General features: G+C 39.5%; 2 protein-coding genes across 3 annotated transcripts; one reads left to right on the forward strand and one right to left on the reverse strand.

The window, feature by feature from the left end:
• The first annotated feature begins 96 nt into the window (after positions 1–96).
• On the forward strand, positions 97–12446 carry adgrg4b (adhesion G protein-coupled receptor G4b). The gene is made up of 31 exons (XM_087808055.1): positions 97–169; positions 865–992; positions 1059–1299; positions 1927–2214; positions 2744–2841; positions 3050–3111; positions 3200–3242; positions 3319–3347; positions 3715–3869; positions 3944–4330; positions 4400–4473; positions 5032–5102; positions 5166–5205; positions 5267–5289; positions 5374–5522; positions 5588–5717; positions 7014–7114; positions 7197–7401; positions 7461–7626; positions 7745–7888; positions 8018–8143; positions 8225–8270; positions 8342–8445; positions 8567–8688; positions 9016–9284; positions 9343–9457; positions 10578–10656; positions 10745–10946; positions 11393–11494; positions 11909–12073; positions 12310–12446. Exons 1-31 carry the CDS (start codon positions 100–102, stop codon positions 12444–12446), a joined length of 4071 nt encoding a protein of 1356 aa, XP_087664181.1. The 5' UTR covers positions 97–99.
• A 586-nt stretch (positions 12447–13032) lies between these two features.
• adad2 (adenosine deaminase domain containing 2) lies at positions 13033–18286 on the reverse strand. 2 transcript variants are annotated; one of them, XM_087807458.1, is made up of 11 exons: positions 18203–18286; positions 17132–17264; positions 16880–17018; positions 16541–16667; positions 16288–16416; positions 16006–16156; positions 15766–15936; positions 14329–14543; positions 13893–14121; positions 13694–13826; positions 13033–13569 (listed from the first exon to the last, which is right to left on the reverse strand). In XM_087807458.1, the coding sequence occupies exons 2-11, from the start codon at positions 17248–17250 to the stop codon at positions 13459–13461; spliced, it is 1524 nt and encodes a 507-aa protein (XP_087663584.1). In that variant the 5' UTR covers positions 17251–17264; positions 18203–18286; the 3' UTR covers positions 13033–13458. The 2 variants fall into 2 exon arrangements, with proteins under 2 accessions (XP_087663584.1, XP_087663585.1); XM_087807459.1 differs by having other exon boundaries at positions 17132–17199; positions 18203–18255.
• Positions 18287–18871: the final 585 nt, after the last annotated feature.

The following is an 18871-nucleotide window of genomic DNA, read 5'->3' on the forward strand; positions in this document are numbered from 1 at the left end:
TCAAATCAAAGTTGGTCCTCCTCAGGTGAGTTCCTCTTTCTCTGCTCGTCCGTCCGTCACCTTCCTGCTCTTTGACTTTTGTGTTGTGTGAGATGAGACATGACTTCCCTGATGAAAGTGGCGCATCTGTTCATCCTGACTGTGGTCGGCTGCTCGACAACACAACGAGGTAAGTTTCATGAAGCTATGAAGACAGTCGACTGTGGGAAAGTATCTCTGCTCCGCTCGTAAAGACGGCAAGAATATCTAAAACAAACACAGTTAAAATCTGAAACAGTACAAATGTATATTTTAAGAGTTCACGTCGTCCCTTTTAACTCTTTCTTTTTGAGCCTCATCGTCAGAATCTTTTACTTTCTTTTACCTTGATATATATAAACCAAAAAAATTATGATTAAACCAACAAATATAGAAATAACTTTTTTTAAATTTGATTTAAACTTTTACTGAAGGGAAAACATTTCAAAGCAGATAATATTAAAATATGTTAAGTTGTGTAACTTTAAAAAAGGAAATCGTCTTCTTTCACTTATCTGGTTTGGGGTCGCGGGGGCAGCAGCTTCAGCAGAGCCCCAGATTTTCTTCACCCTAGCCACGTTATCTAGCTTTTCCCGGGGGACCCCGAGGCATTCCCTGACCAGCTGAGAGCCATAGTCTCTCCAGCGTGTCCTGGATCTACCCCGGGGTTGTTAAAATAAAAAAAGTGACACCTTTATTAACTTATAGACTTTCTTGAAATAGTTTTTCCACATTATTTCAAAATTTGTAACTTCTATATAAATGTTTCTGGTAATAAATGGGCATGTTTGTTCAAAAAATATCCATCAAATACTCGGTTATTTGTTTTATTTTTGGTATAATCAGCTCCTCAGCTCAGTCTGTGGGGGAAGCTTGCTGACCTCACGCAGTCGTGCAGCCACTGGAGGTTAAACTCACAAGTCTCCATCCCGGAGTTACAAGAGTTCACCGTCTGTGTCCGATTCAAGCTGAAGGTAACACAAGTTACCACTTATTATACACATTTTTGGTTCAGGAATGAAAAGTTGGGTTGGTTTTAGTTTCAGCCGATGGGGGGTGCATGGACCGTCTTCATGTACCAACACCCTCAGTTCGGGTACACAGAGCTGGGTTTCGGAAGGGTGCGGGACCGCATGGTTGTCTGGCTGTTTGGGGTATCTTGGATAAGCCCTCTTGTCAACCTGGACCTGCTCGCGTGGCACTCCATGTGTCTGACGTGGTCCGACACCAAATACAGGCCAGCTCTTTACATTAACGGCAACCCGACAAGCATCGTGACAGGTCAGATGTTTTTTGATTTATATTGTATATATTTTGGAAACAGTTTCTTTATTGCTGATAATGGCCGTGAGTATAGAATTGAACTCTTGAAGACTTTCATTATTTACTTTAAAAGTACTCCTAGAGCAGGAATAAACAGAAATTGTTTAAATTATTTGATTTAACGCTATGATTCAAATAAGATCCATCAAACTGACAGCATCAATCCTTCCAGTACCAGTTTGGGACATATAGAGGGTAAAACCTAGACAAGATCCATCCCTAGAACTCTCATATAGCAACCCTAAAACAATGGTAGTTGAATGTATAGTGTTTTATAGATGTTTTTATTTGCTAATTCTGAACGGAGCAGCAGCGATAAGCCATACAACTCTCAGGATCCAGATGGGACTCCACCAAAAGTGTTATAATCAACAATTTCCTGAATTTTAGTGAGATCAGAACTTTTGTAGTTATTTTGCCAATGCGGACAAACCTAGAAAGTCTCGTGACCTCCTTGGCAGAGGTAATTTTAGTAATGAAGTGACTGGTACAATTTTCAGATCATACTTATTATATGTACTATTAAATTGAAAGATACCGCTCTTGTGAGATTCTGGTATTAATTAACCATCTTATTTTCTCCAGCGAATTCTTTTAACGCCTCAAACTCCACATGGTCGTCCAGCCCAGCGCTCGCTCCTAACGGGAATCTCACTCTCGGGGTGTCTCACTTCCTCGTCGGAGGAAAAATCCAGATCTTGCCGAGCACGAGACTCTTCGGTCAGATCTCTCTGTTCCGCCTGTGGGGGCGAGAGCGCAGCAAAGAGGAGGTCACCTCGCTGGACTGCACCGAGGGCCTCGTGGTCAAGTGGGAGATGGACTACTGGGACACCCGGCGCTGTCAACCGGTCTCTGATCCTTCGCTGTACTGTGGTGGGTCGAAAAACAAACGACGCTTGATTTGAATAAATAGATGTTTTATGACGATGCCGAGGACTTTTATGTGGCGGTGGAGACTCTGTGTCTGCCTCCAGACTCTCTGATTAAATATTGAACACCTGTTTTGTCCTCACTTAAGTACATACAGAAGCTGATCAACGATCAATAACATGGAACAGTTTTACCAGTGATGCAGTTTATCAAGCTGCAACTTTACATCATTAATCATGTCACCCACAGCACAAGGCTCATGGGAACACAAGACATACTGTTGAAGATATTGTATGGAACACACGTTAATTATAAACCACCTCAGTGTCAACAAACTTCTCCACATGGGCTTTTTCCTCTTATTACCTCAAGGTCCTTTCTCTTCACCTTCTTCTGCCCACAAGCGCATTCTCCATTACTTCATTTTTTGTGCTCTACAAATCCCTATATAACCAGCAAACATCATAGTCTACAATGACTCCTCCTTCACCTCATTACAATCTTAACTAAAATCAGTCTTTCTTCTCGACAGAATGGTCCTTCTATGAGGTGAAAGTTCTGGTGGCCATTCTCCGACACGACGGCAACACGACAGATCTCACCATGGCCAGAAACATCACACAAGATTGGGCAAGTGTTATGATGTGAATTTGAGCAGAACTTGTTAAAATCTAAAGTCCCCTTAAAATAAAAGATTTAGGAAAGTCTAAATCTGTGCCATCACTTAATTTAAAGACTATTGGTAATTTTTCAAGGTAAAGTAGGTGGAACTGAAACAAATTGATACAATTTAACTCAAAATATGTGAATAACATAATGCTTGCCATCCCTTTTTCAGCTCCTGAATGTACTGCCGGCCAACATGAACGTGCACAGTCTGTCTTTGGACGAGGTTTTCAGGTAAAAGATGAGTATACAGTATATAATCGGAATCATCATCCGTTTTCTACCAAATCAGAATTTTAAAGCAAATTTTGAATTCAAACAGGTTGAGTGTCGACAATACATCAGGAACAGTGTTCACCCAGTTTGTGAGTTTTACTATGAAACCAATTATAGGAATCGCTTTTTTAATAATCAGGTAGTTAAAAAAGTTTTGTTTTTCAGACGCAGAGGTTCAACCCAAACATTAACAGGTGAGACTGGATACACGGCAGCATTATATACATTTAAAAGTACGTAAGAAGACGTTAAAACATAAATTTAGGTTTCAATAAGTTCTTTATTGAGGGTTTATATATTGTCAGGATTTACTTTTTTAGGAGAGAAAGAAAGAGATATTGCTATTCAAAATGTAATACTGTTGTCTTCGGTGCTAACAAACCTGTAAGTAACTCACATCCATGAAGTACAGGACTTTGGTAGTTGTGCCTGTGTGGTATAATGTCACCAAAGATTATGTCAAACAATGTAGATTGTACTTCTGTTTCTACAAGTAAAAGGTAACTCCAAATACTGGCCTACACGTCTCAAAAAACGGATTTGTAAATTCTACATTTCTAGGTTTGACTGCCTGATAGAGATGAAGATAGACCCGGGTATAGATGTGGCTGCGATGCAGAGCGAAATGCCAAGATACCTTCAGGTGCCCTACAGTGACGTGGAACTTCTCCTCCAGCTTGTGGTCCAAACTGACAGTATCCAAACCACGGCAATCGGTGAAAAAACAGTAAAAAATGGAAAACTGTAGCCAGAGTTCCCAATTGATTTTAAAAAAATCTCTACTCCACAGAAAGCTTTTTGTTTTCCACCGATAGTCCTCCACAAAGTATAACAACAGATACCACATCGAAAACCACGCCTATGACTGCTAAGAGAACCACCGAGACCTCGACCCCAACAACTCCCACCAATGATCCTGCTTTGACTACTACCATCACCACAGCTGAAGGAACCACCAAGACCTCAATGACTCCCACTTTAACTCCACCTCTTCCTACAACATTGACATCCCCTACTTCCAGTACTGGTCCTGCCTCTACTCCTAAAACCCAAGGATCCACCACGGCCTTGACCACCACTACTTCAACTCCTGCTCTTGCTACCACCATAAAAAGAACCTCCACCATTTTTCTAGGCACTATGACCACCACAAGTCATAAACACATTCCAATTGCAGGTTTGTGTATCTTAAATAACTTTACTATGACATCAATCAAGTTCCTAGAATTTGTCTTTCTTTCCATAGAACTATATTTCGAAGTGCAGGTGAACATTTCTATAACAGGCAACGGTGAGACGGAGCAGATTCTGCATTTCTGGGTACGTAGATTTGAACCATTAGCATTAGAGGTAAACGATTATAAAGTGCTATAGTGTGGATATTTGGGAGGATGTTGCTAAGCCATTTTGTGCCCCCAAGCCGACAGTAAAACATGAGAGAATAGCAAAATCTTGATTCCCGGGGGTCTCTCAAGCTGCATCTAAAAAAGTAGGTCAGTCTGTTGAAGGATTGGTGGCAGATTTAAATCGTTTTATCTAAAATGGAAAAAGCGCTAAAAGATTTGGACGCTGATATCAGATCCTTCGGAGGATCTAATAGTTGCGAAGTAAGGCTGGTAGTGACTTGAAATGGTCCAACATCAACTGAGGTTTTGTGACGGCAGGTTGACTGATTGTCAATCTTCCTGTGATCAAAATAACAAACCAATTCTCTAACCTTGAAGGAAGTTCCTTTTTTGATTTTGTAAGCTGTGCTTTATTAAGTCAAATGATCTCCTTGGCCGAGGTATTGGCTTTCTGAGTGCCTTTCGAGGTAACATAGTGTTTATGTGGTTCTGGTGAAAAAAGTATAAAAAGAAGACTATGTTTCTCTAACAGCTCAACACAAGTTTACCTGATGATCAGATGACCATCATCGACTACCAGCTGCTGCCAGATGAGACACACAGGTGCAGATGAACCTTCTACATTTTCATTAAGTTCTAAAAATTATAATATCCGACTCTCGGAAGGAATGAACCAGAGCAGAAGATCGTCTTCATCCGTGACCGGGTACGATTGATTTCTTCCGGTCGAAACTTCATACCTTAATATGTTTTTGACATGATTCCAGGATTTTCTTGTTAGAGTCTCAAGGTAAGTATCATCCGTGTGTTGGAATATATATAATCTCCATCTGAATGATAAGCAGTGTTAAGATTAAACACCTGTCACTGTCAGGAGGGAAAGCTGTGTGTTCCAGGTCCAGGTGATGATGTCACACACTCACATAGAAGAGATGGAAGCGGAGCTAAAAACCCTCCTCACAACGCCATACGACAACGGCTCCATCGCCATAGCAACTGAAGACATACAGATAAGCCGCATATGTAAGTGGAGGGGTCAAACGTATTTGAGAACTGTCGCACAAACACTCATTGTCACTCTGCTGCAGTGAGTTTCATGTGCGAGGCACAATCCCTGCAGACCTTGAAGGGGGTCTTCGAGTGGCCCGCAACTTCAGGAGGAAAAAACTCATCTCAGTCGTGTCCAAAGAGCCGCGGTAGCTACGCAACCAGGCACTGGTGAGACCCGAGACCCTGGAACAGGCGGCACACGCGACGTTGCATGAATTACTCTCAGAATAATTGTCCTTCTTGACGAACAATATACCCAGCAAGGTGCAATTACGGATGATTGTTTCGCTGCTTGCTCAATTTACCATCTTTATCAACCACGTTCTGTCCATATGAACTAAACGAGTCATTATCTTTTAAGTCTATTTGAGTAAAGATTACGGTGGCTGGTTGGTGTTGACTTTGGGAGCTGGTGGGTCAGAGCTGTAAAGGCATTAATAACCATCTCTGCGTCAATATTGTGTTCAGGAGTAACATTTGCTTACTGTCTCCAGGCCAGATAATCAAGATAATTACAACTTCACTTGAAATTAATTAAGATGATTTATCTTCAACCGTAAATTGCTTGACTAATCATAAAAATCTGACGTGCGTGTGTGTGTGTGTGTGTGTGTGTGTGTGTGTGTGTGTGTGTGTGTGTGCTCTCGTCTCTGCCTGTTCAGTCCTAATTTGAAAATGTTGTAACTCCTAAGAAGTTGATCATGTCGAAACACAATCCACCTCAAAGCAGAAAACCAGGGCTTTCCACTCCTATAACTTCTCTTATGCGTACTTTTTAGTGATGTACAGTTTTACGACAGTAAACTTTATAAACTAAAACAGCTGCAGGGATGAGTTCACTGAGAGGGAGTGAGAGCAGTGTTGGAAAACATGTTTGATTAAAAGGTGTGTCAGAAAGTAGAATATTTTTTTTAAGGCTAGTGTTGTTTCACACTTTTGAGTGTGAGTCTTAATCAAATACCATCATTTTCAGTTTGGGATTTTTTTAAGAGCCATGACAACAGCTAAAAACTTAAGTGAAGTTATTGTAAATATATAAAATAGTTCAAATATATCATCTTTTTAAAACTAAACTAAGTTATTCAGTATTCACTTCCTTCCACTTAAACCAAATTTTGATTTCTTTACAGATTAATTTCAAAAGAGACTCATATCATTATGTGGAATTGTGTTCAGATTGATGAGCATTTTTATATATATATATATATATATATATTTTCAAATGAGTCTGTAAAAAAAACAAAATGTGGTAAAGTAAAGGGATGTGAATACTTGAATTTCTCTAAAAAAGGAACACAAATATTCATGCATAGCTCACCTTTTTTAGTTATTCTATGGCCACACAATTTGAACAAACCAAAGAAACCAATATATAACTGTACTGGTAAAATTCTCAATGTGACTATATATGATTATTTCTGTATTCCGTGTTTGCTAACACTTGTTTTTAACTGGATTGGACAGTAAGCTGCGCCTCAGTACAGAATGGATGGCAGCAGACTTGGACAGATGCCCTCTAGTGGTAGAAACGATCCTTGATCTTGAGGAAGTGAACGTCACTGCTGGTCAGTTGAACAAAATATTATTACTGAATCAAATCTGTCACGTAACCACAACGTGGTCCGACGCTATCATTGGTCCCTGCAGAAAACGCCAAAGATGTGGTTGAGATGATCTTTGAGTTAATCCATGGTCATGGTAAACTGGACCACCATGAGCTGGAAGCGCTCCTGGAAAAACTCAAGGAAGCGGTGAGCGTCGGAGCGGTCACTACAAGTCTGGGTCAAGCCGTCATCAACATCATCTCTGAGATCCTGGAGACGCAGTCGGACCTTTCTCTTTTCACCAACACGTAAGAAACATGTCTAAATCGCTGAGATCGATCCTTCAACCTTGCTTGTTCTTCACCAGTATTCTGAACCTGACCCAGACAGTGGGCGACACCATGGTCGGCTATGAGGGATCGTCCACTCTGGTGGCGCGAGCCATCGCGGTCTCGGTGGTGGATGTTGACCCTCTTCACTTTTCAGGCCTGACTTTTGGCGTGTCATCGGACCAGACTGGCAACAAGCCCGAGGTTTGCACGTTCGATGCCCGGAAAATACTCACAAATACACTCCATGCTTGTTTTTAAAGGGTTCTTGAGGGTTTCCTGTCATGACAAATGTGTCTCAACTTCCTCCCCTGCATCTCAGATCAACATCAACCGTTACCCTCTGAATGGAACAGTCACCTTCATCTCGCTGCCCTCGGTCCTGCGGGAGAGTTTTCCTAAAGGTTCGAACAAGACTCGGCCAAGAATTCAGTTTCAGTTCTACGGCATCCCTCTTCTCTTTAAGGTGACATCATGATGAGAAAGAAATAACATCACATTATTTTTCTTCTGATTACTCCTTAATGCGGGGAGTAAGTAATGAGAAAAAAATGGATCAACAGCCTTTTCTGTAACACTCACTGTATTGTTTCAGAATCCTGACAAATATAAGATCCTCAACAGCTATGTGGTGTCAGCCAGCGTGACAAACATCACAAAACCCATCAGAGAACTGGAAGAAGACGTTCAGATTATCTTCCGCAATATAAGCCCAAACAAAGTATGGCTGTCATGCATAAAATAACAAACTCACGATGAATTTCTAAATCTCAGTCCTTCATCTTTGTTTTTTTTATTTTAGAAAAACAAGGCAGTTAAGTGTGTCTACTGGGACTTCAATAAAAACGGTGCGTCTTCTTCAGCTTTTTCTTCATGAGAACAGAAAACAAGAAGATTTTAATCAACTCTTTTCAATTAGCGGGACATGGAGGCTGGGACGGTTACGGCTGCAGGACACACAACAGCACTCGTGACTACACAACCTGCCTGTGCAATCATCTCACGCACTTTGGAATTCTGATGGTACATCAAACTAGTTTTAATTTATGGTCTTGTTTGTTAACCTTGCAACGTGATGAAGAAGCGTGTGTACTTAAATATAACCTTAATCCATCTCTTCAAGTTTGTGTTGCTTTGTCTCAAGGACGTCTCCAGAACCGAGCTGGACCCGGCCACGGAACAGACTCTCACCATCGTCTCTTACGTCGGCTGTGGAGTCTCCTCACTGTTTTTGGGGATCACTGTTCTGACATACGCGGCTTTTGAGTGAGTTCCCACACGTTCCTATTTTTAACCAACGCCGTGTGTTCGTGACTTTTGCACAAGTCAAACATTTATCACATTTGCATGTGGTTACAACTTAAGGGCAGCAGGGGGCGTGTGTGTATGCAATGTTTATCTTTAAACGCTCAAGATTAAAGGGCAACTAATGTATTGATTTAATTTACTCTTTAATTGATCTTGGTCCTCTATTGTACTCGTCAGTATGTGTCTGTCTGTACAAAACTATTTTTCTTGAGATTTCTACATAGCTAAATAACTGCTATCCTGCAACTCAACTCCTGAATAGTTGATATTCTTGCCGTGCATCAGGAAGCTCCGGCGGGACTATCCCTCTCAGATCCTGCTCAACCTCTCCCTCTCCCTCCTGGGCCTGAATCTGGTCTTCCTGCTCAACTCCTGGCTCTCCTCCTGGCGTCTCTACAGCCTCTGCGTGGCCACTGCTGTCATTCAGCACTACTTCCTCCTGACCTCCATCGCCTGGATGGGGCTGGAGGGGGTCAACATGTACTTCGCTCTCGTCAAAGTCTTCAACGTCTACGTGCCGTCTTACATGTTGAAATTCTGCATACTGGGATGGGGTGAGTCGGGCGACTACGAGTTAAATTCTGGGTGAAGACAATTTTTTTCCCCCTCCAGGTCTTCCTCTGGTGGTCTGTATTCTGGTCCTGGTGTCCAACAGAGAAGCCTACGGCAGCGATGTCTACAATAAAGTGAACACCATCCTCAGGCCTTTTGAAGAATCCCAAGACTTGTGAGGCTAAATGACTGTTTTTTCCGGCTTTCTACTTAAAGAAATGCTATTAGTTTAGTTTCTTTACGACTCTCCAGTTTCCTCCAAATGAACATAAACACCCCACATTAAAAGAGTCCCCTAGGGTTGAGCATTTACAATTATCGCTACAGTATATACAGCAGGGCTGGTCAACTTAAACTTCCAGAGGGCCTGTTTTTGTATAGGATTCACTACCATTTCCTGCTGAATATTATGAAAAACAGATGAAAAATAGATACACAACGTTAGAAAATGTATTGAAAGTGTTTCCTCACGTTATCCTTGTTGAAATTGTGACACAAAAAGGCACATGAAAAGGCCTTGAGCTTTTGTTTCGTTGGATATTTTTCTTTTCATTCCTCCTGAAATCTTCTGTTGTATGAGTGAACTTTATGTCGCTTTTGGGTCATGTTGAATTATCCAAACTCGAGAGCCTCAGCTTACTGTAAAACATGGCCTTGCAAAGTGTTGCTAAAACTACAATTTGATTGACATTTTGACATCACAGTCATTGTTTCAAGTCCATATTGCTGCAAGCCAAAAAAAGCAACTTAATATTACGGTAAACTAGAAAAGAAACAAGGCTAAGTTTAGAAAAAGTTGGATTACTTTTAGACCTAACCCTTGTGTTTTGTCTGGGTCAATGTGAACGACCTCTTTGGCTTCCAGAAATACATATGCAGTGATGGAGGTCGTTCACCTTGACCTAGAGACAAAATAAGGGATACTACAAACACATTTGTTCTGGGGCTTTCAGGTCACCTTGACCCTGAGAAAACACAAGGGTTAATACGTATTTTATAAAAAATAATCCTTCACTAACTTTTAGGGACAAATCTAATAAAAAACTACTAGAAAGATGGAAAAAGTCGTAACAGCAAGATCTTTTTAACTAATGACTATAATTGAATATTAAGAGACAAACTGGTTATAAGTAATAAGTACAGTTTTTAAGCTTCATTCCAACCGTATAAGGGCAACATAAGTACAATCAAAAGGCTGCATGTGGCCCCCCGGCCGCATCGGATCTAGAATAAGCCATTTAAACAGGAAATCGATCAAATCACTGACACAAACTCTTGATGAATGCTTTCTTCAGCTGCTGGATCCAGGACGATGTCACCTTCTTCGTGTCAGTGGTGGCTTATGCTCTGATCGTGTTACTTGTCAACATCTCCGTGAGTCAACAGCTTTAAATCATCGAATGAATGAACTATTCCCTTTTTTCTGTTGTGTGTCAAATTGATTGGCTTTTTGTTATTTCAGGTTTTTATAGTGGTTTTGATCCAGATTCGTAAAATGCGAGTCAACAGTCCGGTTGGAACAAAGAGTGGAATTTTGCACGACTTGAAGGGAGTCGCCACTCTGATGCTTTTACTGGGACTCACATGGACGATTGGCTTCTTCACGTTTGGACCGGCCAGAGTCTTCCTGCTCTACCTGTTTGCTGTTCTTAACTCACTGCAAGGTGCATCTACTACTAACGAAGATCAGCAACTAATATTGGTTGCAGAAATGTAATGATTACAGTTTGATCTTGTATATAAGTCAGGCTTAATTACATCCAACTTTTAAATAATCTTATCGAATACTGCATTAATTTCCTTTTCTTGATCATCCTCATCCTCGTTTTTACCAGTTTTAACGCAATAGATGTCAGAGAAATGCGTATAACTATGCTGTATATGGTTAAAAAGTAAGTTCTTGTCATCATAACATCACTTGCCATTAGATCTGATGAAGAATAATGCAATACATCCTTTCACTGCAGTATCGTAAAGCACTCAAAAACTTTGTGATGCAACTCTTTCACCTGATTTCACATCTTTTGTTTCACTCTGCAGCAACCTAACTACTGAAGGATGAAACTGTCACATGCACTTTTTTTTTTATCCTAATCTCTTCATATTTCAGGTACGTTTATCTTCTTCTTTCACTGTCTGATGAAAGAGAACGTAAGGAAACAGTGGAGGGTTCATCTCTGCTGCGGACGCTTCCGACTGGACGAGTACTCGGGTGAGTCGACAAAGACGAGCGAGATGAAGGAGAAAGTACATACGTGTTTCAGATAATGGATCAAATTTGAAACTTAATCTTTCATGACAGAGAGCTTTCTCATTTACTACTTTACTTGTACTTTGATATGAATAAACCCAATTCAATTTTTTTTTAAATAACCAAACTCACATCCAACCAACTCAAATCACTTTCCAAGTATGTTAGAAAAAACAGCGTATATTGAGTTTTTTGGTTGTAAAAATAAAAGGTTTTTCTTTTCACTAAAACTGGCATCTAATAAACAAAATAGGGAAATATTTTACATCTCGTTAACGCTCCTATTTTTGTTTTTGCACAATATATTCTGCTATTAAATGTCTCACCCCTGATCTACACAACCTGCAGTCTAAGCATTTGTGTGTTCACCTCTAGAGTGGAGCCACACCGGATCTGTCGGAGCAGATGCAAAACACGGACCACCGGTTCCAAAACAGTCGGCACCATCTGTTCACTCCGTCAAGTCCGGTTCCACCGACAGCACTTTGGCCTCCTCTGACTCTTTTCAGGGGGACTTGACCTGCAAGAGACCAAACTTGGGTGAGGAAAAAATTAAAAGCATAACAACACAATCCCAAATAAGTTCCCCAACAATGCAGACGTTTGCATCTCAACCAGAGTTCCATGTTAGTAAAGAAACGACTTTGAAATGACAGAATTAATACTTTTAAAGTAAATCACCTCTTGTCTGTGACCTGATTTTGTTAATTTGTTTCAGTTGTCTGTCTCATCTGGCTTTTTTGAGAATCTCATTATTGCTTAATTCTACATTGCAGGTTTCCTAATGGACTCTGTGGTTCTACCTCGTGCACAGAGACGTCTGTCCGGGGTGGGAGCTGCTTCTCCGCAGAGGGACGTGAGCACCACAGCTGTTTGGAGAAACCACTTGCTCACCCAACATCAGCGAACATGAGAAGTTCGACAGACACCAGGCTTCACCCTGCAGGGTCACAGCAAGAGACTCCAGTCATGTCTTTTGTGTGTTTATGCCATATTGTGTTTAGCAGCGTATAATTACCACAAGTACTTTCATCAGTGCCAAGGAGGAGCTGGTTGCCAAGCAACTGCCGAGTGGAACCATGGCGACATCGAACCCTGGTATTGGAGATGGTCTGGAAATAATGTTCAATTGAAACCATCTGAAGCAACAGAGGAGCACATTTCTGGAAAGACTTGACATGATTAAATCCACAACATCCTCCTCTCTTGAACTCCCTTGTGCTAGTCCGACAATTCCATCATCGTTTTTCCTTATTATTTCTTCATCTCTTTTTAACTGTTTACAATAATATTGATTAAAATTTGTTAGTTGCAAAAGGAAGGGTTTCAACTCATTTTAATAGGGATTTGTTGCTGCAAACGATATGAACCATGAATCCACCAGAAGCAACTCATCAGATTAAAACATTTTAGATCCTGGTGAGGTATATTTAATTTCTTTTTCCTATATTTTTTCTTCTTCCATTTATTTTTTCATTATTCCCAGTTGTTGCGTTTTATTTAATTTATATTGATTCCACTGCACTATATCGCAAGTTATTTGCAACATATAATCAATTGGTGTTAACATCTTTCTTAAAAAAGTATTTAAACAGTGAAATAATTGAACACAAGTTGGTCCATCACGTTTTTTTTAACTTTTAATTAAAGGTGAGGAAACAAACAAACGTAAACAACCATAATGCCACATGAAAGCAAAACCTTTCAAACAAAACTTCTCAAGTGAGATTTCCCATAGTTTAGATGATGAACTTGTAGCATGATTTAAGAACTTAAGAATGTGTTAAGTTATCTTAACTTACATGAATTAAAAAAAAAAAGATGTAAGGAATTTGGGTCGATAATAAAAGTTAGGTGGAAAAAAGATTCCAGACTTATATAAAGGAGAAAACGTTGAATAGTAAACGCTGAGAACTTAAGCTGCTTCAAACGCTAAAGCAGTCCACCATGTGCTTGGACTGCCAAGGACCTTCGTCGATGCACATTAGATGTTGCTTGACCAGTGTTTTGACCTTCTGGTAGACAAACGCGTCCGTCTGTTGAGAGAGAAAACTTAAACACCATTATAATTCTAGTCTTGTCTGAGCTCTCAACAGTTTTATTTAAAACTAATAAATAATAGAACTTTGATCTCAATGTACGACCAGAGCAGTCGCTCACCTTGACCTTGTGGTATGTTGGAAGATCCAGTAGATATTGACGTCCAACCAACAGAGCCACTTTACGGAAGTAGCAGTAGAAAGCTCCTTTGCAGAGTCGGCTCGAGGAGCCGGGGCCACCGGCAGACGGAGAGCTAGGGAAACATTAACAAGTGCTTAACAAATAACATTAAAGGGAAAAGAGTGTGTCGTTCACTTACTCCGTCACCACCAACCCAGTGTCACTGTCCACCAGCTCCACAGCTTCGTCTCCAAGACACCAGTTGATGCCGAAGGGAGGTTGGATGGAGGTCTTGGTTGGCCCGATTTGTTGTCCAGGGAGAAACAATGTCTTTTGTTTCTCATACGAAGCAGGCAGAAGAAGATCCCAGTCGTCACCCAGACGCTTGTTGGTGAGGTCGGACACTTTCCTGCTCAGTCCTTCACCTCCTGAATGAACAGTTGAAAAGTCTACGTAGTTAATTTCTATTCCCTCAACTTGTCAAGCTTGAGGATCTCTTTAACCTGATCAGAGGAGAACTATTATTTTCACATCTGTTCAAATAATGTTGCTGTTTTCCAGCCTAAAATATGTGAAACTATTTCTCCTCCACTACTTCAACTTCTGCCACACGATTATATGAAGAGGTTCTTTACCGAGGACCCAGCTGCTGATGTAGACTGGCTGGATGAAATGAGTCAACAAAGCTCCCTGCAGTCCGGCCACGTTCCACATGCACATCTTGTCACTTCCTGACATGCAGCAGACTTTGGCAGACCAGTGGTTTGGGTCCAGGTAGGCGGAGGAAACCAGATCCCCCTTGGAATGATACTTCAGTGTTGTTGGGGTCCAGCTGCAGCCGACGGAGCCACTGAAATTTCAGATCCTGATCTTAATATAACTCAAAACTAAACGTGAATAAACAACTAAAAATAAACAAGCTACAACAAAGAAGTTAAAAAAAGAGGACACTGTTTTATAAAACATTGTATAAAAACAATAAATATTTCACATGACTATGACTTCTTTTCCAACAGTGTACATGCATGATGATGGTAAAAATCTGCTTGAATCAACTGTAATGGTAACACGTTTGAAATCAGTTTTAGACTTTTTATTGAGCTACAAAATAGTTTATAGTTATTTTATTTTATTCTTCAGCATAGATAGACATTGTAGTTTTACAGTTTTGGGGGACGCGTCTCTCTCTCTTTTTCAGAACCATTTGAAAATGTAACATAAGATTCACTCGGTGAAAAACAGAATGGTGAATAATTGCTGGATGTTGTAAAAGTACAAGATCAAAGTTGGGACAAAAATGACTAGTTTAGAAGTTAGTTTCTAAGACTTCCATGCGTTTGTGTTCTTCTCGTTTAGACTATTGTAAAGGTTTATTTTCGTGTCTAAATAAGAAGGAGCTGTCTCGCCTTACAATTTTGCAGAAAGAATTCTGACCTGCTCTAGTAGAAGAACTCACATTTTCCCAATCCTTAAAACTCTTCACTGGCTGCCAGTTTCTTTCATGATCAATTTTTAAATTCTAGTTCTTACGTTCAGATCTATTCATGGTCAGGCTCCTCCTTACATCAGTGATCTGATGATCTGATGATGAGCCCAGCTCGGGCTCTTAGGTCTGTGGATCAGAATCTACTGATGGTTCCACACGCACATTTCCGGACCAGAAATCTTTCCAGAATTTTGCTCCTAAGCTTTGGAACCATCTTCCTCGCTCTCTGTGTTTGATGGATCTACTGACTCCTTTAAGAAACATCTTAAGACATTTTTATTTGTGCAGGCTTTGCCCTGATCTACTGAGACTCCTGTGTTTGTCCTCTGTATCTTGGCTTTTTTAAGTATATATTTTAACTGTATATTGTTTGTGATTGTTAAAGTGCTTTCTGACCCTGGTCCAGAAGAAGTCATTCTGGGAAGACATTTGTATACCTTTGTAAGAGTGTTACTTCACCAAAAATTCAAATTTAACTCATTTTCTACTCTCCAAGGGTTGGTGATTATTTTCAGAGTAATTTGTTATTTTTCAGAGTTTAAGTGTTATTGTGTAGGGTCAGAAAGAAGAATAAGTGGGTCTATACTCAAAGAAGAAGTCTTGTGCTGCTCCCTCGGGACACTGGTTGGTGTAGAGATGCAGGCTGATGTTGGGTTTGAGCTGAAGCTGGTGGCTCTCGCTGCTTCTCTGGAAAACACTCAGCTCACTGGCTTTTGGATCTGCATCAAAGAAAAGCAGCAGCTGCTTGTAGAGAAACCTGAACACAGGAGACCCTTCTCATATTAACACAGCTACATTTGTTAATGTCTCGTTGATAAAAAACAACCTTTGGAGAGCCCGCTTGGCGATGACGAGAGCGTGACAGTCGTGGAGCATCAGCCCGTTGTAGCAAAGCCACTTGGTGCTGCTGGAACTTCCCGCGCCCAAAGCTACGACTTCATAGAAATCCCATGGTCGCCCAGCTGAGGTGGACTTTCCTGGTGAGGGGTTAAAAATAAGTGTATGACTAATAAAATATAAAGTTGGACAGCATGCAGCCGATGGTTCATGGATGTAATCAGAGTAAACTAGAGAAACAATAGAACAAAATACATTATTCAGATCTTACTTGTAACCAGGACAAAGGAGGCCATATCACTCTTACAGACTTGTAAATCAGGACACATCTCCAGGAGGTTGTCAAAGGTCTCGCTGCTGATAGCTGCCATTTGATCTGTGTGCCAGTCTCCTCCACAAACTAAACAGAAGGAAATGTGATTATTGTTGTCTACAAATGTCTCACTATTGTCAGAGAAAGTGTCTGCTCTGTAGGTATAATAATTAAAACAAGTTAAATCCTACGGATCAATATTCAAGTGTACCATAATTGTTGGCCGTTTCAGGTTCATTTCCCTCCTTCAATAGAATATTTTCTTCCTCCTTGACGCATGTGTTCTCGGAAGAGTGGGCTGAGGGAGGAGTGGAGACGTCCTCGGTCGACTCAGTGTCCTGGACCAACAAAGAACTCTAGTGTAAATCTCAGCCCTCTTCAGTGAACCCATTGTTGCAGCTCCGTGTGTTCAATTTACTGTTTGGATGTTTTGATAACACCAATAGTTAGAAACCTTCATAACTCTTGACACATGTGCAGATTAATATGGTCTGTGTTTTGACAGTCTTTTTACAGGAAAAGCCATTGTAGAGTTTCATCAAATACTTACCTCTTCATCCTCCTCCTCCTCATCCTCCTCACCATCATCATCATCGTCATCCAGTTTGTTTTGAAGTTTAGACGTATACGGTGAGCAGTCCACCTTAAAAGTGATGCTTTCTTCGTCTTCAAACAACGGCATATGTTCGCTAGAATAAAAAAAAGCATCAACCAGACGTAATGAAAACACCAAGTTGATGAAGAGAGTGTGCATAAAAATTATATTAAAATGGAACGCCAACTACATCCTTTGCAACGATACCTCGAAGCCATGTCTGTGATGTTGGTTATAGGAAGGTCAAGCGGCAATCTTGAGTCGTCTCCTCGCATCTGGAAACATGCGGCTCCTCCATTATAGATGGGTCTGTCTTCATCCGCCATGTTGGAAATCAAAGCTAAATCAAAATGGTTATTTAATCAATTAGTACGTCAACCATACATACATAAGAATGTTATTTTCCTCAATTTTAAAATCCTTAATGCTTAAGTGAGGAAAATAACAACTTTTGTACAAAACAAGTATACTCATTGTACACCCTAATATACCTATTCTTGCTAAGGAATGTCAAAGGTAAACTTCAAGAATAATAATTAAATATTTGTATAAAACAAGTATACTCATAGTACACCCTAATATACCTATATTTGCTAAGGAATGTCAAAGGTAAACTTCAAGAATACTATTTAAATATTTGTATAAAACAAGTATACTTATAGTACACCCTAATATACCTATATTTGCTAAGGAATGTCAAAGGTAAACTTTAAGCTTACTACTTAAATTTTTGAATAATATAAGTAAAATTCATGAAAACTCACATATAAATATGTTTTGCTGACGGATGTCAAACGTCAACTTCAAGTATTCAAATGTAATTTCATTTTATTAAAAAAAAACGAGTACAATCATAAGGTAAACTTGAATAAAGTTCAATAATGGATGTCAAACAGTTTACTTCAAGTATACGACAAGTAAAAAACAAGTTTATCCCTGAATATACTTTTTGCTGAGGTTATAAATGACGTGTTCCTCGTGTTCGTGATTGACAGTAGCTTAGCTTTGCTGTAAGTTCATCGCCACAAATGACATTTTTAAGCTACAATGCGGGTCAATAATAAGTTGTTTGCACAAAAGTTTAAAACATTGTAACTTAACAAAAGAAATAATTCATGCTGTAAAACGTGACGTTAAATAAACGTCGCTTAAACTTGAGGTTTGTTGCTAATAACTAGCCAAACACCGAGTTCCATGTCGACGCGTGTGGACACTTTCATTCAAACCGAGTCAAAATATCATTCATACAATAATCGTTATTTTTTTGTAAAAGTCTACCTTTTTAACTTTTTAAGTCACTTCTCCGTTTTCTTCTGCGTCCAGGTGTGTTTTTGAAGCTTCAACGCGGTCGGTGTTAAAACGTTGTAAGTTCACTGTTGTCAATAAAGAAAACTTTATTTAAATTTATTTACAGATATCTTTTCATTTTATTAACAAATCAATTTTAAGTAACAATTGCTTAAAAATGATGAAGTTTATGTTTAATTATTAAAACAACCATGCCGTTAATAATTTCATATATATTTTATTTTAAAGTTCTTATTCATTTACACATAAATAGACAGACAAAAAAGGTATTCGTCAGTTCCGCTGTGCTTTAAAATGGAAGGAAAAATAAACATTTAATAAACTAAATAAAGCGTTGCATTTTAGTCAAATTTTAGTTCAAGTTTTTTTGTTTTAGAAAAGTTTCACGACCTAAATGCATAAGATTACATTTTATACAAATCATTCATTTTGTCTCACTATGTTGTGTATTTTGTGCACTTTATTCCTTTTTTTTATTGTTGTTTACATATGTATTATTGTTTTATTAATGCATTTTTGTATTATCATTTCAGTAGTTTTTATTATTATTTAACTATATATATTTTTTAATATTGTCTTGTTTTTAATATGCATACTGGATGTCTTTATAATGTCAGTAAGTAATGTGTATATATGTTT

The sequence above is a fragment of the Callionymus lyra genome, chromosome 14, assembly GCF_982586985.1.
Source record: "Callionymus lyra chromosome 14, fCalLyr1.hap1.1, whole genome shotgun sequence".
Classification (NCBI taxonomy): domain Eukaryota; kingdom Metazoa; phylum Chordata; class Actinopteri; order Syngnathiformes; family Callionymidae; genus Callionymus; species Callionymus lyra.

Excerpts from the sequence above, each read along its gene's own strand:
- adgrg4b (XM_087808055.1), top strand. The coding sequence starts at position 100 with ATGACTTCCCTGATGAAAGTGGCGCATCTGTTCATCCTGACTGTGGTC. Across the intron at positions 170-864 it reads CTGCTCGACAACACAACGAG|CTCCTCAGCTCAGTCTGTGG; the intron begins GTAAGTTTCATG and ends TGGTATAATCAG. Across the intron at positions 5,103-5,165 it reads CTGCCAGATGAGACACACAG|GAATGAACCAGAGCAGAAGA; the intron begins GTGCAGATGAAC and ends GACTCTCGGAAG.
- adad2 (XM_087807458.1), bottom strand. The coding sequence starts at position 17,250 with ATGGCGGATGAAGACAGACCCATCTATAATGGAGGAGCCGCATGTTTC. Across the intron at positions 17,019-17,131 it reads ATCACAGACATGGCTTCGAG|CGAACATATGCCGTTGTTTG; the intron begins GTATCGTTGCAA and ends TTTTTATTCTAG. Across the intron at positions 16,668-16,879 it reads AGGAGGAGGAGGATGAAGAG|GACACTGAGTCGACCGAGGA; the intron begins GTAAGTATTTGA and ends TTGTTGGTCCAG.